The 23,974-nt window shown below is 49.1% G+C and overlaps 1 protein-coding gene and 2 long non-coding RNA genes across 3 annotated transcripts in view; 1 reads left to right on the forward strand and 2 right to left on the reverse strand.

Annotated features, from left to right (window-relative positions):
* Nucleotides 1–2,721: 2,721 nt before the first annotated feature.
* On the forward strand, nucleotides 2,722–6,936 carry LOC310746297. Its single transcript, XR_014540597.1, has 2 exons — nucleotides 2,722–3,482; nucleotides 6,255–6,936. It is a non-coding gene; the product is annotated as an uncharacterized lncRNA (long non-coding RNA).
* Nucleotides 6,937–9,034: 2,098 nt separating this feature from the next.
* LOC310746252 lies at nucleotides 9,035–13,168 on the reverse strand. Its single transcript, XR_014540529.1, has 2 exons — nucleotides 11,698–13,168; nucleotides 9,035–9,829 (listed from the first exon to the last, which is right to left on the reverse strand). It is a non-coding gene; the product is annotated as an uncharacterized lncRNA (long non-coding RNA).
* Nucleotides 13,169–13,864: 696 nt separating this feature from the next.
* Nucleotides 13,865–23,974, reverse strand: part of CCDC12 (coiled-coil domain containing 12) — a 36,181-nt gene continuing 26,071 nt past the window's right edge. The window contains exons 3-7 of the mRNA XM_083580080.1: nucleotides 21,478–21,557; nucleotides 19,255–19,316; nucleotides 19,083–19,117; nucleotides 17,413–17,489; nucleotides 13,865–15,609 (exon numbers count right to left, since the gene is read on the reverse strand). Coding sequence (XP_083436206.1) covers nucleotides 15,530–15,609; nucleotides 17,413–17,489; nucleotides 19,083–19,117; nucleotides 19,255–19,316; nucleotides 21,478–21,557 — 334 coding nt within the window. The 3' untranslated portion in view covers nucleotides 13,865–15,529. The remainder of the gene's footprint in view (nucleotides 15,610–17,412; nucleotides 17,490–19,082; nucleotides 19,118–19,254; nucleotides 19,317–21,477; nucleotides 21,558–23,974) is intronic.

Here is a 23,974-nt window from a genome sequence, read left to right on the forward strand (position 1 = left end):
AAAGATATGCATTAAACATTTGCCCCTTTTTTAAAAATTCAAAGACCTTGGCTTGTTTGTTTGTTTGCAGGATTACAAGGAAGCACAAATGAGAACTCTTTGGGTTTGGTCAGCCAATCAGGTACAAATCCACCTAACAGTTACCTTGTCCCTTCCAACTTGACTTGGAAAGTCTCGTCTGGAGTCAGTGCTGGATTGCTCAAAAGGCAGGCTGACATAAGAGGCCCATGGACCTGATCCGGGGCCTTTCTCCGTGTGTGGCAGAGCCTTCCGAGTCTGCAATGATTTCCTTTTCACCTGGGGGGTTGTTATCACTCCATGATTCATTCACCTGGGAACTTCCTCCAGGATTCCTGGCACTGCGGAATTCACATTGTCCCAGGCGCCGCATAATATTCATTCTGCATTTGTAAAGGATCAATATTTACCTTAGGGTGGCCGCACCCAGACATTGGCACTCCTCCCTGCCGATTGACATCAGTCTGGCACCTTCACTAGATTCTTTTCAGCACCTCTTTAAAACATTTTTTTGTCTGGACAGGCCTACCCCCAGATACCTAGAATATTTAGCTTATTGTTTATTTTAATCATTTCCCAAAGATTTTAAGCAGCTGCTTTTCACTGTTCTTATCGGAAATTTTGTAGTTTCATTCTTTTCATAAACCACTTTGGATTTTAATTTTTTTTTAAGTAATTACAATCAGGTGGCGTGTAATTTTTTTGGACTAAATAAATAAATGACATATTTATTGACGGAATTGCCAGCGGAGTTTGATCTTCGGTGATTCATTCGCACATGGCCAGTCACCACAAGAGGGACGCTTGCCCAAATCCTTCAGCTTATTCAGCCATCTAATCTTTCCCGTTCTTAATTCAAAGTGTTGGTGTTGACCTTTAAAGCCCTAAACGGCCTCGGCCCAGTATACCTGAAGGAGCGTCTCCACCCCCATCGTTCTGCCCGGACACTGAGGTCCAGCGCCGAGGGCCTTCTGGCGGTTCCCTCATTGCGAGAAGCAAAGCTACAGGGAACCAGGCAGAGGGCCTTCTCGGTGGTGGCGCCCGCCCTGTGGAACGCCCTCCCATCAGATGTCAAAGAGATAAACAACTGCCTGACATTCAGAAGACATCTTAAGGCAGCCCTGTTCAGGGAAGTTTCTAATGTGTGACATTTTAGTGTATTTTTGGTCTCTGTGGAAGCCACCCAGAGTGGCTGGGGAAACCCAGCCAGATGGGCGGGGTACAAATAAATTATTATTATTATTATTATTATTATTATTATTATTATTATTATTATTCCTTTCAGTTTTGCACCAGAGATGTGGAACTGAATCCATTTGGTGGGCTGGATTATTATCTCCCACCCACCACCACCACCACCCAGCTGGGCAGATGGGCGGGGCCACACACCTGCCAATCACCTGACATCACAATGCCGCCAGGTCACCTGCGTCTCCCTGCGCTGCAGATCAGCTGACGTTTGCGTCTGCCGGAGTACCGGGTGAGTCCCATGGGCCTAGCTGTGACCTTTCCTGCCCCACACATGGCATCAGGGGCAGGGCAAGTTAGTGTGGCTTGGCCAAATGACCTCAGAAGCCCAATAGACCTAATTAAGTCTATGGGGTGGAGGTTCCCCACACAGAAAGGTGCCAGGGCCAAGTTCAGCTTGATGCTGTGACTCCCCTCTCCCAGAACCATAGAATTTTTGAGTTGGAAAGGACCACAAAGGTCAGTTACTCCAACTTCCTGCAATGAAGGAATCCTTTTCTCCTGACTTGTCTTCTTCTTCTTTGGCGATCCCTCGTAGCCGAGTAAGATCGTCTTCCATAAACACGGTTTTAACAGTGAGTCCGTAAGTGACTATGGAGGTCAATTCTGGATCCACACGTCCTTCCACAGTGGGGACATTGGTTTCCGGGTGGGAGTTGATCCTGGTGAGGGTTTGCCAAGCGTGCCTTCCTCTTAGCACGTTTCTCCCTTGCGTCCTGAGTTCGAGTGTCTTCAAAGCCCACGACACCTTTGGTAAAGGCTGTTCTCCAACTGGAGCGCTCGCAGGCCAGTGTTTCCCAGTTGTCAGTGTTTATACTACATCTTTTAAGATTTGCCTTGAGAGAGTCTTTAAACCTCTTCTGTTGACCACCAGCATTACGCTTTCCATTTTTAAGTTCGGAATAGAGTACAGTGGTACCTCTGGTTACGTACTTAATTTGTTCCAGAGGTCCGTTCTTAACCTGAAACTGTTCTTAACCTGAAGCACCACTTTAGCTAATGGGGCCTCCCACTGCTGCTGCCACACGATTTCTGTTCTCATCCTGAAGCAAAGTTCTTAACCCAAGGTACTATTTCTGGGTTAGTGGAGTCTGTAACCTGAAGCGTATGTAACCCGAGGTACCACTGTGGTTGCTTTGGAAGACGATAATCAGGCATCAGCACAGCATAGAAACTGTAATGGTCTTTGGAAGGAAACTGACCATTGGAAAATGCTCCCAAGGGTACAAATAATTGGTCCTACTGCTCAGATTAATACAACTGCCAATACTTCATCATCCCATATTACTTTTGTCATACAGTAAGCCCGCAACTTACGCAAACGTTCATTTCCCCCCAAAAAAACTTGAAGTCAGGAAGACCAAAAACAGAGCCGTTTTTTTAAAAAAGTAAAAAAAACACCAGCAAGTTATTGTTATTGTTATTGTTGTTATTGAATTTATATACCCAGGGGCCTCAGGGCAGTTCACAGAATAAAATCAAGATATAAAACCACAAAAGACCTAACAAGAATCAAAACAACCACCAAATAGCCCCCCTCCCCCCCAAAAAAAACATATTTTAAAAGGGCATAGGATGTTAAGCTGGATCAACCAAAGGCCTGGTTAAAAAGGAAGGTTTTTGCTTGGTGCCTAAAGATGTACAATGAAGCCACCAGGCAAACTTCCCTGGGGAGAGCATCCCACAGACAGGGAGCCACTGCAGAAAAGGCCCTGTTCTCGTGTTGCCACCTTCCAAACCTCTTGAGGAGGAGGCACACGAAGGAGGGCCTCAGAAGATGATCTCTGGGTCCAGGTAGGTTCATATGGGGAGAGGTGATCCTTGAGGTGTTGGGGTCCTGAGCCGTTTAAGGCTTTATAGGTTGCGGGCTTTCTGTACTCCTCCCCAACTTAGTTGCTGACTTTGTTCCCCTTTCCAGCTCCCCTAGGCAAAGGCGATGTTTCAGGGAACTTCCTTGGCCCTTAAACCCCTGCCCCTGATTTTCATTCTCTCCCTGCTTCTTCCTCCTCCACCAACAGGAGCTTCTCCCCCTCCAAAATCCAGACGCGAAGAGTCGTGTGGCGCTTCGTAGCGCCGCGAGGGCGATGCGGTGCTTCTGGCTGCTGGCACTAGTGATGGGCTTGGTGCTGAGAGGGGCTGCCACCCCACCAGAAGACACAAATTCAAGAGGGGCAGGCGATGGCAGCCCCAAGGATGCAGCCAAGCAGGAGGCACAGGTGAGGGCACAGAGCAGATGAGCAGGCTCTCTGGGGCACCAAGTTGTTTGAAATAGAAACTTGGAAATGACTTTCTAGCTCATAGGCAGCCTGGGCCGCTGTTTCACCTAGGTGAGATGTTTGTGTCCTGCCAGGGTCTCACTGAGCACCCATTTAGCTGTTGCACTCTGGGAGTCATTTTGGACTCACAGCTGTCCATGGAGGCGCAGGTCAATTCTGTGTCCAGGGCAGCTGTCTACCAACTCCACCTGGTACGCAGGCTGAGACCCTACCTGCCCACACACTTTCAGTCTCGCCAGAGTGGTGCATGCTCTGGTTATCTCCCGCTTGGACTACTGCCATGCGCTCTATGTGGGGCTACCTTTGAAGATGACTCAGAAACTACAACTAATCCAGAATGCGGCAGCTAGACTGGTGACTGGGGGCAGCCGCCGAGACCACATAACACCGGTCTTGAAAGACCTACATTGGCTCCCAGTACGTTTCCGAGCACAATTCAAAGTGCTGGTGTTGACCTTTAAAGCCCTAAACAGCCTCGGCCCACTATACCTGAAGGAGCGTCTCCACCCCCATCGTTCTGCCCGGATGCTGAGGTCCAGTGCCGAGGGCCTTCTGGCGGTTCCCTCATTGCGAGAAGCAAAGCTACAGGGAACCAGGCAGAGGGCCTTCTCGGTAGTGGCGCCTGCCCTGTGGAACGCCCTCCCATCAGATGTCAAAGCGATAAATAACTACCTGACATTCAGAAGACATCTTAAGGCAGCCCTGTTCAGGGAAGTTTTTAATCTGTGATATTTTAGTGTATTTTTGGTTTCTATGGAAGCTGCCCAGAGTGGCTGGGGAAACCCAGCCAGATGGGCGGGGTACAAATAATAAATTATTATTATTATTATTACTAGAGGCAGCTTCTGAACCAAGCACAGGGGCAGCCCCAAATGTAGCGCATTGCAGTAATCTTGTTGGCATCTGTCTGTCTTGAGGGAGGGGAGGAATCTTGCACTAGTACTCAGCATCCTAAGGCACTTGCCACGACACCAACACCTGCCTTGGGACCCCTTCACTCCCCCCTCCACCTCTGGCTTGGCAGGTAAGCCATTCTAATGATTTCCCACAATGCCCGTCCTGGAGTGTCAACACAAGGGGGCTTGTGAAGAAGGCGCAGCAGAGACTGTACTTTTTGAGAATTCTAAGGAAAAACCATCTTCCGCAGAAACTGCTGCTTGCCTTCTATCACTGTGCCATTGAGAGCGTGCTCACTTATGGCTTATGTGTGTGGTACGGAAGCTGTACTACCCAGGACAGGATGGGGTTGTGCAGAGTTGTTAAGGCAGCAGAGAGCATTGTTGGCTGCCCACTCTCCACCTTAGAGCAGATTTATGCCACAAGGTGCCATAGGAAGGCACTGGACATAGTAAAAGATCCATCGCATCCTGGCCACTGTCTCTTCGAGCTCCTGCCGTCGGGACGGAGATACAGGACGATGAAGCCGTCTTAAGAACAGCTTCTTCTCCAGAGCGATCTCGGCCCTGAATGGGAAGCCTGGACTTTGAAAGTCATCTAATCTTCCTTGCTGTACTATACTGTATTGTTTTAATTAGTGTTTTTATGGGGCAGTCAAGTAATTTCGTTGTCCCTGAGAGGGGGCAATGACAATAAAGATATTATTATTATTATTATTATTATTATTATTATTATTATTATTACTACTTAGCATCAGTGTGGCGCATTGCCGGAAACCAAAAGCAGGCTCAGCTTCTCGGTTCTGCCGCTGCAACCAGAGAACCACATCTGGGGGCCACTAACAGAGCACAAATGGCCCTCCTCGAACCTGACCCTCACTGGGGACTCGGAAATCCCACCCCTTGACTGACCAACTGGCCTCTTTCCATTCCCTTTACTTCCATATCATTTTTATTAAATCTCCAAAAATATTCCCCTCTCTCTCTCTCTCTCTCTCTCTCTCTCTCTCTGTGTGTGTGTGTGTGTTATTGACTTCCCACCCCTCCTTTCCTAATGTTTGTTTTTTACTTTTTGCTTTTTGCTTTTACAGCACGTTTTAATTTTCTAAATCCCTCTGTCATTAATTCTTTCGATAATCCATTGCTTGTATTTCAATATAAGCTGGCAGAGGGCCTTCTCGGTAGTGGCACCTGCACTGTGGAACGCCCTCCCATCAGATGTCAAGGAAATAAACAACTATCTGATTTTTAGAAGACATCTGAAGGCAGCTCTGTTTAGGGAAGTTTTTTATGTTTGATGTTTTATTGTATTTTTAATATTCTGTTGGGAGCTGCCCAGAGTGGCTAGGGAAACCCAGTCAGATGGGTGGGGTATAAATAATAACTATATTATTATTATTATTATTATTATTATTATTATTATTATTATTATTTCCTGCCGGCAACTTCATGTATGAATGATAATTTGATAGATAATCCATCCGTGGTCTCCATTCTCCCTTAAACACTTTGCCATTAGGTCCCCTTCGTTTTTGCAGTCCATCCCACCATTTCAGCATAGCCCATCAGTTTCCTAAGGCATTCCTCCTCAGCTGGTGCTTGCCCTTCCGTGCATATAAAGTTCTAGCTCAGGAATAGGCAAACTCGGCCCTCCAGCTTTTGGGGGGACTACAACTCCCATCATCCCTGTTAGCTAGGGATGATGGGAGTTGTAGTCCCAAAACAGCTGGAGGGCTGAGTTTGCCTACGCCTGTTCCAGCTGCTGTTGGCGGCCTCTTCCCCTTCTCACTGCCTCCCACGGATCTTTCCGCTGCAGGAAGCGAAGGTGATTCACGGCATGTGCTACGTGGCCAGATGCGTCAAAGGGCACTGGGACGTCAGATGGAAGTCCGGGTGCAGGACCAGTTTGATCCATCCCCATCGCCTTCATCCGCCAAGAGGCACTTGCAACCATCATGGCAGCTAGCAACCCATCCTTTGTAGCCTCTCTTCTCTCCCCCAAACCAGGCTCCTAAGACGCGCACAGACCGGTCCGGGAAATGCAAACGAGAGCGGCCAATCTGGGCGCAAAGGCGCAGCAACACCAGAACGTTGCCTCTCCATCTCGTGGAGAGGTTCGCCACGACGCTTCCTTTTAAAACTTGCCAAGCACACTTTGCACAGACGCTGCCTCCCACGGAATCAGACCATCGGTCCACGAAGTTCAACACTTTCTACACGGACAGGCCGTTTCTCAGAGGGCTGGAGGGAGCCCAGCATCAAACCCACCCAGGATTGAGTTGAGCATCTTCCAGCTTCGGCTACGAGGGGACCTGCCTACTGCCAATACCCACCAGCTGTTTCCCCCAGCAGCAACAGAAGGAGCACGAGCGACGCTATTCCACATTTTTCGTTCATTTTTGCCTAGGTATTTCTGTTCTGTGTCTGCTTAGGTTTCGTTTAGACGTACGTGTGCCTTGTTACTTTTCTGCATTAATAAACCCTCCCGTGTAAGAGTGCTTGCTGCCTTTGGATCCTTAAAAGAACCAGGCAAAAAACAAGAACAACACCTGGGCAGGGCAAACAGCAAATCCCTGCATTCCCAAAGATGCTAGGTTGGTTCAGCCTTCCTACTGACATGGGATTTCTGTTGGGGTCATTATCTGGGAGGCCAGTGCCACAAGAATGTGGAGCGCCACAAAACTGGTGAGAAACAGCTTAGCAGGAATTGAGTAGCTGAAACAACTCCAGGTAAGGCGCGAGGAGGGCTCTTCACGTACAGTAAGAAAATAGGATTGAGTAAGGGTTTTCAAGGGATGCAGGTGGCGCTGTGGGTTAAACCACAGAGCCTAGGACTTGCCGATCAGAAGGTCGGCGGTTCGAATCCCCGCGACGGGGTGAGCTCCCGTTGCTCGGTCCCTGCTCCTGCCAACCTAGCAGTTCAAACGCACGTCAAAGTGCAAGTAGATAAATAGGTACCACTCCGGTGGGAAGGTAAACGGCGTTTCCGTGCGCTGCTCTGGTTCGCCAGAAGCGGCTTAGTCATGCTGGCCACATGACCCGGAAGCTGTACACCGGCTCCCTTAGCCAATAAAGTGAGATGAGTGCCGCAACCCCAGAGTCAGCCACGAATGGACCTAATGGTCAGGGGTCCCTTTACCTTTAAGGGTTTTCAAGGGCTGTGGCTGCATGAGAGATAGCGTCAAGTTCTGGAGTTCCCCTCTCCCTTCTGGTGGCTTACCAATAAGAATTAACGAGCATCTGGTAGATTTATAGTCCTTTTATTGCATTATGTTACAAGCACAAACAGGCAACCCTGGAGATCAGTTGCCTACTCTGACTCCTGCCCACTTCCACAGCAAGAAGCATGCCAATGACAAGTCTCTCCCCCCCCCCCCCACGTCTCCTTTGTTCTCTGACACGCTCGAACCTCCAAGTTCGGGAGGAGGGAGGGGGTTCCCCCTACTCTCAATTGATGTCTTGCCCAGCTGCTCCCTCCCTTCTGGTTGCTTAGCTACTATCTCGTAGCTGGGTAGCTCCCCCCTCAACTGTGCAGCTTCTGTGTCTGCCTGTCTCTCTGCTTCTGGATACACTAGAAGCAGGGCTTGGAGACCCCAGCCTATGGAATTGTATCAATCCTTCTGTTAATAGTGTTTTATCATGGCATGGCAGTTCGTCTTCCTATTGATCAGTGGCGCATGCATTTTAACATCCCACGACAGGCAGCACACCCCACCTCTGCCTTGTGCGCCACAATTTAATTCTGCAGTTCAGCAATGCAGAAGAGATGACTTTCACCACTCACCGGTCATTGCTTCATGACACAGAGGGAATCGGGCCAAGCGAGTTGTTCCATCATCCGTGCAATTAGCAAAAAAATTCTTTTCTAATTAGGGCAATGAGGGGGAGGATTTACCCAGGTTGAGAGTGGAGCAAGGGCAAAGGGATTGTGTGTGTGTGTGTGTGTGTGTGTGTGTGTGTGTGTGTGTGTGTTTGTGTATAATCTCAATGAAAAACCTAGACAACAGCTTATAAAGCAGAGACATCACCTTGCCGACAAAGGTCCATATAGTTAAAGCTATGGTTTTCCCAGTAGTGATGTATGGAAGTGAGAGCTGGACCATAAAGAAGGCTGATTACCAAAGAATGGATGCTTTTGAATTCTGGTGCTGGAGGAAACTCTTGAGAGTCCCACGGACTGCAAGAAGATCAAACCTCTCCATTCCGAAGGAAATCAGCCCTGAGTGCTCACTGGAAGGACAGATCCTGAAGCTGAGGCTCCAATACTCTGGCCACCTCAGGAGAAGAGAAGACTCCCTGGAAAAGACCCTGATGTTGGGAAAGATGGAGGGCACAAGGAGAAGGGGACAACAGAGGACGAGATGGTTGGACAGTGTCCTGGAATCTATCAGCATGAGTTTGACCAAACTGCGGGAGGCAGTGGAAGACAGGAGTGCCTGGCGTGCTCTGGTCCAGGGGGTCAGGAACAGTCGGACACAACTAAACAACTAAACAACAACAACAACAATACACACACACACACCACCTTTCTGCCAGCTCCTGATCCAGATTAGTGGATCTAGTCCCGTGCATTGACACAAGGTAACACACAAGTAATGCCTTGCCAGTAATAGTGTTTATTGCTATAAAAGTAGAAGCTCCATATAACAAGACAATGAAACACAGAATTGTGGAGTTGGAAAGGGACCCCGAGGGTCATCTAGTCCAACCCCCCTTCAATGCAGGAATCTCAGCAAAAGCATCCATGACAGATAGGCATCGAAAAAACCTTAGAAACCTACAAGGAAGGACAGCCTGCAATCTCCCGAAGATGGTTATCACTGACTGTGAGATAATCTAGAAAGAGAGAATATTCCTTCGCTGCCCTTCTCCGGCGGTGGCTGAAGTCAGGAAAGGGATCTAAGCATCTAAAAAGGCCTGTCTGGTCTAGCATCCTTTCCCCACTGTGGCCACTCTGGTGCTCATTTTGGGAAGTTCTCCAGCAGGATCTGAGCGTGACAGCGACTCTCCTCGTTTGCGATTCTCAGAAACTGATGTTCAGAGGCAATCTGCCTCCGACACGGTGTGTGTGTGTGTGTAACGTAGCCTTAGTCAACATAGCCTTAACTACCAGGAGCAAGTTACAGAAATGCAGGCATGCGGATCCAGTGTGGGCGTGAAAAAGCTTAGGGTGCTACAGGGCTAAGGGTCCACTGGAAACAGTCAGTGCGGGGAGGTGGAGAGGGTGAGGACCGGCTGACTTCCGTTCCCAGGTGTTGCGGTTGTATTGCAATGCACGGTGTTTGTCACATTGCCGAGTGGGCCAAACACCCCAGGCCTTGGGGTCGGGGGCTCTTCCTTCCTTTTTTCCCGTATCCACTTTTTCCACCAGGCTTTAGCGACCCGTGCACCCTGATAGACAAAAGATGCCAAGAATTAAGAGGGAAGGTAAGAGGCAGAATGGGTTCCCTCCGCCAGGTTCTCCCAGGAAACCCATAGTTGGAATCAGAATTCCGTACAGTGAATTTAATAATAATAATAAATAATAATACAGCCATACCTCGGGTTGCGAACGCTGCAGGTTGAGCATTTTTGGGTTACAGACCACGCCAAACCCGGAAGTACCAGAACGGGTTACTTCCGGGTTTTGGCGCTTGCGCATGCGCAGAAACACAAAATGGCATCACGCACGTGCGCAGACGTGGCACTACGGGTCGTGAACGTGCCTCCCGCACAGATCCCGTTCACAACCCGAGGTATGACTGTAATAAATTTTTATTTATACCCCGCCCTCCCTGGCCAGGGCGGGGCTCAGGGCAGCTAACACTGAATATAAAGTACAATAAAACATAATAGAAAAAAAGGAAAAAGAAACAGTTAACTAAAATACAGCTTAAAATGCAGCCTCATTTTAGTAGTAGCCCATAAATCAAGACCATAAAGGGAGGAAACATCAGATATTCACCAGAGCCAGCTATCCATGCTGGTCCTACTTGGGCCAGCAAAAAAGCCAAGGGGAAATTTATATACCAACTCAACTCGCCGTGTTTGGAAGAGGAGGAATGCTTGGAGGATCCCAAGAACACCATCCCCACCGTCAAACATGGAGGGGGACAAAATGCCTCCTGAGATGTGTGCAAACCTGGTGGCCACCTACAAGAAATATCTGACCTCTGCAATTGCCAACAAGGGTTTTGCCACCAAGTACTAAGTCATCTTTTGCAAAGGGATCAAATACTTATTCCACTCATTATAATGCACATCAATCTCTGCCTCTCATCTTCTGGGTTTCTGGGGGTTTTCCTGTTGTTATTCTCTGTCTCTCACAGCTATAATAAACCTACTATTAAAATTACGGGCTGGTCATTTCTTTGTGAGAGAGCAGACGGGCAAATGTAACAGGGGATCAAATACTTTCCCCCCTCGCTGTACCATGCCCACAACCAAAATGCCACAAATAACAGAACCCTATTCTTGGGACCACAATGGCACTTTGGAAACCAACCCACAGATTTTCATCATTGAAAGATGTCCACCATCTGCTCTAATTGTTCTTTTTTCAGCCTTTTGCTGTGTTGAACAGCAAAGCCCGATCGGTAAAAATATTGCTACATGTCACGCCGAACTCTGAGTGGTCCAAGATGCCGCCATCTCCCTTGGAGAGATCGTAATAATAATAATAATAATAATAATAATAATAATTTATTATTTGTACCCCGCCCATCTGGCTGGGTTTCCCCAGCCACTCTGGGCGGCTTCCAACAAAGATTAAAAAGACATCAAAATATCACACATTAAAAACTTCCCTAGCAGGGCTGCCTTCAGATGTCTTCTAAAGGTCAGGTAGTTGTTCTTCTCTTTGACATCTGGTGGGAGGGTGTTCCACAGGGCAGGCGCCACCACCGAGAAGGCCCTCTGCCTGGTTCCCTGTAACTTAGCTTCTCGCAGGGAGGGAACCGCCAGAAGGCCCTCAGCACTGGACTTCAGCGGGCAGAATGATGGGGGTGGAGGTAAAAAGGTATGAGGCTGCTGGATCAGTCCAATGGCCCATCAAGTCCGGCATCCTGTTCTCACAATGGCCACCCAGATGCCTGTGGGAAGCCAAAAACCAGGATCCGAACACAAGATCCCTCAACCCTCCTTCGGTCTCCAGCAACTGGGATTCAGAAACGTTTTGCTTCCGATTGTGGAGGCAGAGCCGAGCCGTCATGGCTAGCAACCACCGATAGCCGAGATCTTAACCCTGAAGTCTCTCCTTCAGATACATCGCCAAGACTTACCTGCTGGCGCTCAAGGTGGGCTTCTTCCTTCTCAGGTGCATCTTCCGAAGTTGGTCCTCCTTCTGTGGCCGGCACTTCAGCCTCAGAGATGGCAGCCACCACCAGGGTGACGCCGACAGTCAGGAAAAGCAACCACGGACCTCGCATCATTCCTGGGATGTGTGCTTCGGTGGCTGGGCGTCCTGTCTTCTGAGAACAAGGCAGAAACTGAGCGCTTTTTAAGGCACTGCTCTGGACTTCCCGCAGGAAATTCCTTCTTCGGGGAGACGAGCAGGAAATGGGCTTTGCATGCAACCTGTCGAAATCTACATTTCCCGGAGTTTACCCAACCAGGTTGCCTCACCAGCTAACAGCAGCCACTTCCTGGCCCAGCCCATTTTGCAACCTGTGTGTTTTGCTCAATCCTTTGTTTAGTTGCGGTTACACCCAAACTTTCCCCCAAGAAACTACATGGCTTTCCCTCTGCCAACTTTTCCCTCCCTGCAAAGTAGGTTAAGGTAAAGGTAAAGGACCATTAGGTCCAGTCGTGGCCGACTCTGGGGTTGCAGCGCTCATCTCGCTTTATTGGCCGAGGGAGCCGGCGTACAGCTTCCGGGTCATGTGGCCAGCATGACTAAGCCGCTTCTGGCGAACCAGAGCAGCGCACGGAAACGCCGTTTACCTTCCCGCCGGAGCGGTACCTATTTATCTACTTGCACTTTGACGTGCTTTCGAACTGCTAGGTTGGCAGGAGCAGGGACCGAGCTACGGAAGCTCACCCCGTCGCAGGGATTCGAACCGCCGACCTTCTGATCAGCAGTTCCTAGGCTCTGTGGTTTAACCCACAGCGCCACCCGTGTCCCCTGCAAAGTAGGTTAGGCTGGGAAAAATATTTGGAGAGGTGCTGTCCCTGTGACTCTGGCCAAACAACAAGTTCTTCTTTGCTTGGCCTTATTCTGTCACTACTCCAGAAATATACTGGATGCTGCAATCGGTTTCTTGCCACTTTATTGCTCGGTAGTGATCCTGTTGTAATATTCAGTGGAACCTCGGCTCCCGAACGCCTTGGGAGCCGAACGTTCTGGCTCACGAACGAACGAAAACCAGAAGTAATTGTTCTGGTTTTCGAACGTGATTTGGAAGCTGAACCCCCGGCGTGGCTTCTGATTGGCTTCAGGAAGCGGCTGCAGCCAATCAGAAGCCACGCCTTGGCTCCCGAACTGTTTCGGGAATCAAACAGACTCCCGGAACGGTTTAAGTTTGAGAACCAGGGTTCCACTGTACACGGTGGCCAAATTTTGAGCAGCAGCAATCAAAATACGACGTGCAACGATTAGCTCCCAGAATTAGTAGAATATATATCGACCGATGGGACACTTCTAGGTCAGAAGGGTTTCTTTTCTGGACAGAAAATGACCCCCTAGAACTGTGAGGTTTTTTATGTATATGCAATGTTATATCATTTTATCTTGTCCTGGGCTTTTAAATTTTGTAATCAGTGAGAGCTGATAAAGCAGGCTGATCGCCAAAGAATTGATGCTTTTGAATTATGGTGCTGGAGGAGACTCTTGAGAGTCCCATGGACTGCAAGAAGATCAAACCTCTCCATTCTGAAGGAAATCAGCCCTGAGTGCTCACTGGAAGGACAGATCCTGAAGCTGACGCTCCAGTATTTTGGCCACCTCATGAGAAGACTCCCTGGAAAAGACCCTGATGTTGGGAAAGATGGAGGGCACAAGGAGAAGGGGACGACAGAGGACGAGATGGTTGGACAGTGTTGTCGAAGGTCCCAGCATGAGTTTGACCAAACTGCGGGAGGCAGTGGAAGACAGGAGTGCCTGGCGTGCTCTGGTCCATGGGGTCACGAAGAGTCGGACACGACTAAACAACAACAACAATCGGTGTTTTTGTCTTGATACTGGTCATTGACCTTACTTAATAAAACGACTTGACCTGAGAGGCAGATGGCGTCTTGGCTCAACCACACCTTCACCTGCCAGACAGAATGTCTACCTGATATCTTGTGGCTCAGTGGACTGACTGGCAGGCCTAATCCAGCTTCCCAAAGCTATTCTTCTCTCCAGAAAACTTCCATGCACGAAATACTGTGTCAGATGGTGCATCTCCCAGTTGGGTTTTTAATTTAATCACCCAGGAACATGAAAGAAAATACAAGGCACTGTGGATGATCTTTAGAACATTTTATTACTATTTTTAAAAAACCTCTGCATGACTGAAGGCGAATCGATTAAAGAACACGAAGATGGCCACAAGGAGTGGCACTGACTTTTCAAAGTTGGGAGCTGACGGGCAGATCTGAAAACATGTCAAAATTAAATATTAACATCCCAGGCTGCAATGCAAGAGAGGTTGTTATTTTAGCAACCCACAAAGAAGTGGCCTGGCCACAAAACTGTTCCAGGAGACGCCCGCTTGCTTGCCCCGCGTCGGATGTGCTCAGAACTGGTTAGTCCGTGGCTTTGCAGACTTAGGCTAAAGTGAGACTGCCACTCAGGTGATGTTTTGCAAGCAGATAGCAGCAAGAAGAACTTATCTATAGGGGTTAGAGATCTGGGGTACAGAAGGACAGGGCCTTTCCAACCACAACCACTTACAGAACTATGGGTCTTGGCCACGAGAGGCAGCCCAGTGCCTTAGGGCCTGGATCCCCCTGAAAAAAAACCGACACACTCCCCGATCACAGCCAATAATTCTCGCAAGGGCGGACTCCTGGGTTGGATTTTCAAAGCGATCTTGCTATTTTGGCAAGCCTCAAATTCTCTACCCGAAATCTCGTGCCACAAACTGTAAGGGTCTTCGCTTAGGCTGCGCCACGCACAGGACTGGAGGAAGGAGGGGGGTCCTGTGTCGGCCAAGAGCACAAGGGTCTCGTCTTTCTTTCGCATAGCTGTCAACGTTTCCCTTTTTTAAAGGGAATTTCCCTTATTCCAAATAGGATTCCTTGCAAGAAAAGGGAAAAGTTGACAGCTATGTTCTTTTGCAAGGTCGAGGCGTGGCATTACTGGTAGGGAACTGCCTTCGAGAGAAGATTATTGGCAAATGTGCCGGGGACTTTCTATGGAAACTTTGCAAAGAGCTTTCTGCTGCATTTCTGGGTGTCTCCTGCAGCGCCACACTTCACAGCTGCTGGGCTGGGGATTTTGAAGCATCCTTTGAAACACATGGAAAATCTGTGCTAAATCTAACTACAGGCCCCTCAGCAGTTGCCAGAGGTGAGCCCGTTGGCAGAATCCAGGGTCTTTGCCCTCAGACCAACTCCCTTTGATATGTGGATAAGCCACATTCAAGTCAATTTCTTCCCCAACGTGACTTTCTAGTGGCACTTCAAGGAAGTCTGCCAAGCAAACTGGAATTGGCTTGCAAGAGACCGAGGACTTTCTAAACACCTGTGTGCTTTTGCCTTATGAAAATCCACAAGGGAGAATTTCCTATTTCATTTAATACGCAGCATTTCATGTTACGATGTTTTTTGGGATGGGTGAGGTTTTCCCTCTTCAGATAAGTCTGTCCTCTGTTGTACTGCAGATATCCACAGGGACACAGTTCTGTAAGCGATTGCGACCCACTTCTGCAGGCTCATACTTTTGTCCATCCTCCGGGTTCTCCCTTGCATGAGAAAAGTCCTCTGCCCCGCTCGTTTGCTTGCCAGCAACACCCCCAAGCGAAAGCTTGCCTGGAGAAGACGTAAACACCAGGCGTGCCCTTGCATTCTGTGGATTTGTGTCAGGCGTGTTTGGTCCCCTCGTTCCACAGCCCTGCATCCAGCACAGAGTCAGAGAAGCTTCGCGCAAGGGCCACCTAGGGCAAAGGAGAGCCTGTCAGACGGGCCGCCTCAGTCCGAATCGCTTCCCTCCTGCTTTGCTGAGTCAACCGCTGACGCCAGATCTTCCTCCTGGCCTCTTAGCCTCTCTCCTGCGAGGGAAACAGAAACATCACTCAGCTGGACTATATGGGACTGGCAGAAATGACTGGCAGAATCCGAGACCAGGGAGAAGAGACAGTGGAAGAAGATTGGAAGAAATTTAAAGACTATCTACAGAAATACTGCAAAATTAATGAATGTTAGAATGATGTTGGATAGAAATTAAGTGGTTTCCAGCTGTAATGCTTTAAGAATATGGAAAAGGGGTATAAATAGGTAAAAACATAATTAAAATGATCTTGGATTGGAAATAAGTGGTATTAGCAACAAAGTTAATAAGAATATGCAAAAATGAATTGATAATGGATGAAAATACTGAGTTATAAAATGTTAAGTTATAGAGATAAGATAAATGAAAGAGGGTAAGGATTTGCTGATTTGATTATTTAAATGGGAATACAAGAAGGGGAGGTGTGAGGAAGTCAAAGAAACAAGCAAATGAGTTTTAAGTTATGAAAAAGAATTGTTTTTAATTTTTCTTATTTTTTCTGTGTGTTTATTTTTATTTTTTTGTTTCTTTTATTATGTGTTTTTGTATATTTGTTTTTGTAAAATCTTAATAAATATTTCATAAAAAAAAAGAAACATCACTTAGCAACTGTTGCGTGTCTGAAGCGAGCCCGCAGTAAACCACACCACGTAGTAGTAGTAGTAGTAATAGTAGTAGTAATAATAATAATAATAATAATAATTTATTATTTGTACCCCGCCCATCTGGCTGGGTCTCCACAGCCACTCTGGGCGGCTTCCAACAAAGTTTAAAAATACATTAAAATGTCACACATTAAAAACTTCCCTGAACAGGGCTGCTTTCAGGTGTCTTCTACATGTCAGGTAGTTGTTCTTCTCTTTGACATCTGGTGGGAGGGTGTTCCACAGGGTGGGTGCCACCACCGAGAAGGCCCTCTGCCTCGTTCCTTGTAGCTTGGCTTCTCACAGGGAGGGAACCACCAGAAGGCCCTCGGAGCTGGATCTCAGTGTCAGGGCAGAACGATGGGGATGGAGACGCTCCTTCAGGTCTACTGGGCCTTTGAAGCCGTTTAGGGCTTTAAAGGTCAACACCAGCACTTTGAATTGTGCTCGGAAACGTACTAGGAGCCAGTGTAGGTCTTTCAGGACCGGTGACGTTAACTCTTTCTTAGAAATACAGGATCTGTACAGGAGTGCCAGGCCTAATGAGAATAGCAGCCTTTCTCAGGAGGTCTTGCCCCTATGAGGCAGTTGCAGAAACTAAAGGTCCCTGCCTTCACACAGCTGCCTAAGTCTCCTCCTCTCCAGAGTTTCCCACAAGCAATCTCAGACTATGCCAGTGTGCCTGCCTTTGCTCCTCCCGCTTCACGCCTTTCCTGGTCCTGTGACACATGGGGAGCTTGTTGCAGCAGCAGGAGGAGGCATTCTGGCTTCTTTGCCAACCTAACCCATCTCTGCCTCTTGGCCTGCCAAGAATCCACATTAGGAATTCAAGCTGAGCTAAGTTTCCCTGGGGAAGGGCTGCAACTCAAGAGGGAGAGAATCTGTCTTGTAAGGAGGAGGTCCAGGTTCAAGCCCTGGTGGCATCTCCAGGTAGGGCTGGGAGAAACTCTTGCCTGAAATCCTTGAGAGCAGCTGCCAGCCGGTGTAGACCAAACTGGGCTAGATGGACCAGCCGTCAGGCTCGGTATAAGGCGGCTTCCTATGGAATGGGGTCTGAACAAAAGCCAAAACTAGATGGCGATAGGACCTGTGGGATGCTCAGCACTGCAATGGACGCCTCCAGCACTGCTTCACACATTTCCCCGCAGACGCTCACTCACTTATTAGCTCTGCTATCGCCCTCTGCGTTCGCTTCTCCAGCTTCTCCAGTTTCTTAGCCACGTCTCGCTTCAAGTCCCTGAGGAGTGAGGGAAATGGAAACAAAATGAGCTCAGGCCCAAGGAGGAGACAGGGAGGCCAAGGCCCTGAAGGGCATCTATCCGGCCTCAGGTTTACAAGTTCCTTTGGCAACGCAGCAGCAGTACCTGCGAGGAAATCAGAAGAGGACTAGGGCTCCTCCTGGGCTAGGCTGTGCGGAACGGAAAACCCCTTCAGTAGAAAGGAGAAGGAAACAGTTGGGCTGAATTGTCAGTCCCTTGAGAAAACATTTTGATTTATGGCACATTTGAATAACGAAAGTGCCCAGGGCAGAGAACTACATTATAAAATCGCGGTGCAAAATAAATGAACACCCAGAGCTATTATGCACAAAAACATATGGAAGTCTAGTGTCCAGATCAAGGGAAGTAACAGTACCACTCTATTCCACCATGGTCAAACCACACCTGGAAGTCTGGGTCCACTTCTGGGTACCACAATTTAAGAAGGATGTTGGCAAGCTGGAACGTGTGCAGGGGAGGGCGACCAAGATGATCAGGGGTCTGGAAACCAAGCCTTATGAGGAGGTGGATATGTTTAGGTAAAGGTAAAGGGACCCCTGACCATTAGGTCCAGTCGTGACCGACTCTGGGGTTGCGGCGCTCATCTCGCTTTACTGGCCGAGGGAGCCAGCGAACAGCTTCCGGGTCATGTGGCCAGCAGGACTAAGCCGCTTCTGGCGAACCAGAGCAGTGCATGGAAATGCCATTATGCTTAGCCACCTTCAAATATCTGAGGGGCTGTCATGGAAGACGGAGCAAGCTCCGGAGGCGAAGACCCAGACGCATGGATTCAAATATGACTCCAACTAAACATCAGGAAGAACTTTCTGACAGTAAGAGCCACTCAACAGTGGAAGGGACTCCCTTGGAAGGTGGTGGGCCATCCTTCATTGGATAGGGGTTTGGCAGCTATCTGCCAGAGATTCTTTAATTGTGCTTCCTGGGGGCTGGACTAGATGGCCCTTGGGTTCCCCTTCCAGCTCTACAATCTCATGCTTCTATTAAAATGGCACAAACCCCCAAAAGCACTTTGTGAAGAAGTACTTTCTCTGTCTGTTCTGAATTTTCCAGTGGCACTTGGGGTAGGTTTCTAATCCAACCCCTCTTTAATTATGTTGTGGAGGAGGATATTATTGGTTTGTTTTTACTCTTATTTTTATTATGTATTTTGTGTTTTTATATTGCATTTTTATGTTGTGAGCGGCCCTGAGATCTACAGATGAAGGGCAGTACACTAATATTAATACAGTGGTACCTCGGGTTAAGAATTTAATTCATTCCGGAGGTCTGATCTTAACCTGAAACTGTTTTTAACCTGAAGACCACTTTAGCTAATGGGGCCTCCTGCTGCTGCCACGCCGTCAGAGCATGATTTCTGTTCTCATCCTGAAGCAAAGTTCTTAACCCAAGGTACTATTTCTGGGTTAGCGGAGTCTGTAACCTGAAGCATCTGTAGCCCAAGGGACCACTTTACTACTATTAATATAAAAGCTAAGGAACCTTGCAGGCATTTTATCCCCAAATAATTTGTGCAGTCGCCCCGCAAACCCTATTCAGAGCTTCATACTCACCAGTCAGGTTTCCTGGGCGCAAGATTTGCCAAATCCTGGGAAAGTGGAGAGGGGAGGAACACAAAAGAATCCCTCGTTAAGAGCCACTACTAATCAGCTTTGTAACAAAACAGGCGGGGTTTTTAAAAACAGTTTCGTTTGAAGCAGGAAGCACCAAACGTTCCAAACATACCACTTCTTCGATGATGGGTTCGGGCTTCGCAGCCTCCAGCTGCTCTTTCACTTTGTCTTCCACTAGGGGGCAGAAGGAGACAGAAGGATGTTGCGGCGATTTTAGCACAGGTGGGAAGGAGGGTCAGAGGGAGGGAGCAGGGACAGGTAAGGTCCACTGAAGGTCACAGAGGGAGAGAAGCTCTCTGGGGGTCCCTGGTGGAAGCATGTGATGAACAACACGCATGCTGGAGAGCGCAAGGACAAGGCCACAAGCCTTGGCCAACCCGGTGCCCTCTCCAGATGTTTTGGACATCAGGAAGGCCAATGGGTGGAGCTGTGGGTTAAACCAAAGAGCCTAGGACTTGCCGATCAGAAGGTTGGCGGTCCGAATCCCCGCGACGGGGTGAGCTCCCGTTGCTCGGTCCCTGCTCCTGCCAACCTAGCAGTTCAAAAGCACATCAAAGTGCAAGTAGATAAATAGGTACTGCTCCAGGCAGGAAGGTAAACAGCATTTCTGTGCGCTGCTCTGGTTCGCCAGAAGCGGCTTAGTCATGCTGGCCACATGACCCGGATGCTGTACGCCGGCTCCCTCGGCCAATAAAGCGAGATGAGCGCTGCAACCTGAGAGTCGGCCGTGGCTGGACCTAATGGTCAGGGGTCCCTTTACCTTTACCTTTAGGGGCAATGGGAGTTGTAGTCCAAAACACCTGAAGAGGGCACCAGGTTGCCCAACGTTGGCCTAGTCACTAAGAACCTCAACTGGAATCCCTCCCTGATCAGATGAACCGAGTGCACAAACTTCAGCTGCCACAGCAAGGCTCAAGCAGCTCAGTTGGCAGAGCTCAAGACTCTTAATCTCAGGGGCGTAGATTCGAACCCCACAATGGTGGGTCAGACTAGATGACCCTTGTGGCCAGTCAGTCCCTTCTCCCTCCTCGTAGAAAAGCCAGCAGGAGCCGTGCGCTCCTTAAAGGGTGCACGGCTCCTGTGGGCTTTTGCGGGAGGTGGGGGTATTGCCATAGCCACGCGCAGCCCCTCCGGCTGGGAGAGGCTGCGCGCGGCTATGGCAGAAGCCAAGACAGCGAGCGGGATAGATCCTGCTCGCTGTCTTGGCGGGATAGATCCTGCTCGCTGTCTTGTCTTCTTTGCTCTTTGGGGCTGGGGGGGGGGACCCGGGCTTCCACCGGCAGCCCCAGAAGCTCTGGGAGAAGCGGACAGGCTGCGCGCACCCTTTGGTGCTGGGGGGGGGGGGATAAGATTTTTTCCTTGATTTCCCCCTCTAAAAACTAGGTGCGCCTTATGGTCCGGTGTGCCTTATGAAGCGAAAAATACGGTACGTAGGAGTTTCTTTGCTATCTGCCATGAAAACCAAACAGGAGTGTCTTTTGATGCCTGCAAACAACTGATATTTGAGAGGCAAGGAGCAATTCTTCCATGTGTGTTCTCTTTTATTTTTACTTATTGTGTTTATATCCCACCTTTTTCCTCCAAGGAGCTCAACGCTGTGGGCAGGGTTTGCCCCCTCCTCATCTTATCCTCGCAACGACCCTGCGAGGTCGGCTATGAGACTGGGGCTGGCCCAAGGTCAAGTGGGGATTTGAACTCTGGTCTCCCAGGTCCTAGCTCAACACTCGGACAACTGCTACACTGCACTGACTCTCAGGAGAACGAGTGTGTCTGCCCTTCTTTCTGGGCTTCCCAAGAAGGCCACCTGGTTGGCCGCTGTTGCAAGAAAGATGTTGTGGTCCATTTCAGAAATCAGGGCAGATTTGAGGGTAAACCATACACAGCACGGGTCTGCCCTTGTGGCTCGTTGGAAGTTGAAACTGCTTCACATGTACTATTACGTTGTCGTTTCTATGAGGATATACACCTGTTTTGCACCTGTTTTGCACCTGTTTTGCAAAAGTCCAGGAAAGAATCGGAACACCATAGTTTAAAACTACTGCTAGAGGACAAGAATCCCAAGACTACATTAAATGTAGCTAAATTCTGTGCATCTGCAATCAATCACAGGAAGCAAGTGGTATTCCATAGTGACTAAACGCCTAAATGTTATTTACAGGGGGCACGCTAATAATTAATTTTAATTTTTATATTTAAATCCTTGTTATATTCATATTGTCTTTTGTATTTCTGATATATATATTTTATGACCTGTGATATTGTGTGTGTTGACGCTGGTCTGTGACCGTATTAATAAATTCATTCATTTCAGAAGAGGTTCTGGATGCCCACTCACCTGAAGCGGGCTTTGCTTTGGGCACCACCCGCCCCTTGAGTTCTTCGTCTTCCGGAGTGTAATTCCGCAACTTGAGCTCCCTGGAAAGGGGAAAGAAGAAAAGAGGGAAGCTTCAGTCTGATGTCGCACACGGCTACCCATCAGCCTCCGACAAAGGCCACTCGCTTGGTGTCCAGCAAAGAGCGGCTCGTTCTGCCTGGCAGGGGTAGTTTTGAGGGTGAGAGAACGGCAATGGGCTCCTAGGAAGGAGAGGCTTTGCCTGGTGCTTGACCCAAGGAGCAGCAGGCTGAAAGAATGGATTGTTTGGGGCCCAAGCAGGCACCGTATTTTTCGCTCTATAGGACGTGCCAGACCATAGGAGGGGGAGAACAGGGGGGGGGAATTCTCCCCCTCTCTGCGCAGCGCCCCTTCAGCGAAGCGGTGGGAGAAACGGAGCCCCTTCCATTTCTCCACCTGCTTCGCTGAAGGGGCGCTGCGCAGAGAGGGGAAACTGTGCAGCGCCTCTCCAGTGAAGCAAAGCCTGGAGAGCAAGAGCGATCGGTGTGCACCAACCCCTCTCGCTCTCCAGGCTTCAGGCGGCTATCTGCAAGCCTTCGGAGTGCAGCAGGAACTCCTGTTGCGCTCCAAAGGCTTGCGGATAGCTGCCTGAGGCCCCCGGAGCGCAACAGGAATTCCCGCTGCGCTCCAGGGGCTTCAGGCAGCTTCAGTGAAAGCAACGCGAAGCCTCCAGAGAACGGGGGGAGCTCCCCCTCTGCGCTTTGGAGGCTTTGCGTCGCTATCGCTGAAGCCAAGGAGCCTGCTTTCGCTCCATAAGACGCACACACATTTCCCCTTAATTTTTGAAGGGGAAAATGTGCGTCTTATAGAGCGAAAAATACGGTATCTGCATGGGGTGTCCTGGACTGGCTGGCTGTAGAGGAGAGGAAGAAGGCATCAGCTGGGGAATCCCCAAGGGAAGAAAGATCAGAAGCAGAGGGTTGGTGGTGGGGTGAAGATGGGCAGACGGAGCGTGATGGCGTGCAGCAACAACAGGGAATAAGACGGACAGACAAGGACAGGAAGAAACATTGTGGACAGAATAAATGTCACACACAGGGAAAACAATGATACAGTACAAGATCTTCACTTGCAGTCTTATAAATTACTTAATGAGGGAGTGGACTGGGAAAAGGAGGTGTCAGAAGCTGAAGGGGCAACAGGGTAAAGTGGGCAGAAAGAAGCTGGGGCAAAGTGTTAGAATTCCTGCTCCGTGGTTGCAGTCATGGGATTGTCGTCTATCACGTGATGGTGTATGTTTTCATTCCACAGAGTGGGAAGTGACGGAGACAGGATGTTTGTGTTACTGTGTTCCGTGAAGTGGGACTGTTGTCCTTTGTTCTTTCTCTCTTTGCTGTCTGATGCTAGAAAGAGAGCGGGCCATGTTCCAGTGCTCCGTGTGTGTTTGTATGTAAATAAAGTAGATTAGCCAAAATGCTGAGTTGCTGAGTTCTTTTACGCAAACTGCGAAGACTCTGCGGGTCCCTAAGTGTGCCCATGTCTGTTGGCATCGGTCGCTGTGATGTTCGGGCTGAAGAAAGCTGAGAGCCAGTGTGGTGTAGTGGTTCAGAGCGGTGGACTCGTAATCTGGTGAACCGGGTTCGCGTCTCCGCTCCTCCACATGCAGCTGCTGGGTGACCTTGGGGTAGTCACACTTCTTTGAAGTCTCTCAGCACCACTCACCTCACAGAGTGTTTGTTGTGGGGGAGGAAGAGAAAGCCGCTTTGAGACTCCTTCGGATAGTGATAAAGTGGGATATAAATCCAAACTCTTCTTCTTCTTTGAAGCTCCCGAATGAACGATCAGGAAGGAGAGAACAAGCCAGGGCTTTCTCGGCTGCGGCTCCAATCTGGTGGAATGCTCTGTCCCAAGAGACTAGGGCCCTGCGGGACTTGACATCTTTCCGCAGGGCCTGCAAGACAGAGCTGTTCCACCTGGCCTTTGGTCAGGGCACAGCCTGACTCCCTCCTTTGGCAATCTGCACATAATTTTTGCTTAATGGTTGCCATCAATTTGATTTTAATTAATTTTTATAATGAACTGTTTTTAGAATGTTGCATTATTTTATTGTTGTTACCCGCCCTGAGGCCGGCTTCGGCTGGTGAGGGCGGGATATAAATAAAATTTATTATTATTATTATGTGTCTCTACCAGGGTCCTACTCGAGTGTAGGACGAGCTCCTGACACAAAGAACAGTCCTGATGCAGAGATTGGAGACGAATGGGGCCAGGAGACAGGGATGAGGCTGGATGCGGCAACCCTGGATTTGGAGAGCTGGGAGAGGTCTTGCCACTGAGCTCAGCTCTGTCTGCAACAGGAGCTCAGAGCCTTACAGACAGGCAGTTTTCCGCCTCTGAGTTGGGAGGAGGTGGTGGCATAGAGAAGCAGAGAAGGAGGGAGCCCTGAAACCTGGGAGATTTTGTGCCGATGGACACAGAAACCAGCAAGAGGGGGAATCAA

The sequence above is a fragment of the Podarcis filfolensis genome (genome assembly GCF_964270895.1).
Source record: "Podarcis filfolensis genome assembly, chromosome: 12".
In the NCBI taxonomy this organism is placed as follows: Eukaryota; Metazoa; Chordata; class Lepidosauria; order Squamata; family Lacertidae; genus Podarcis; species Podarcis filfolensis.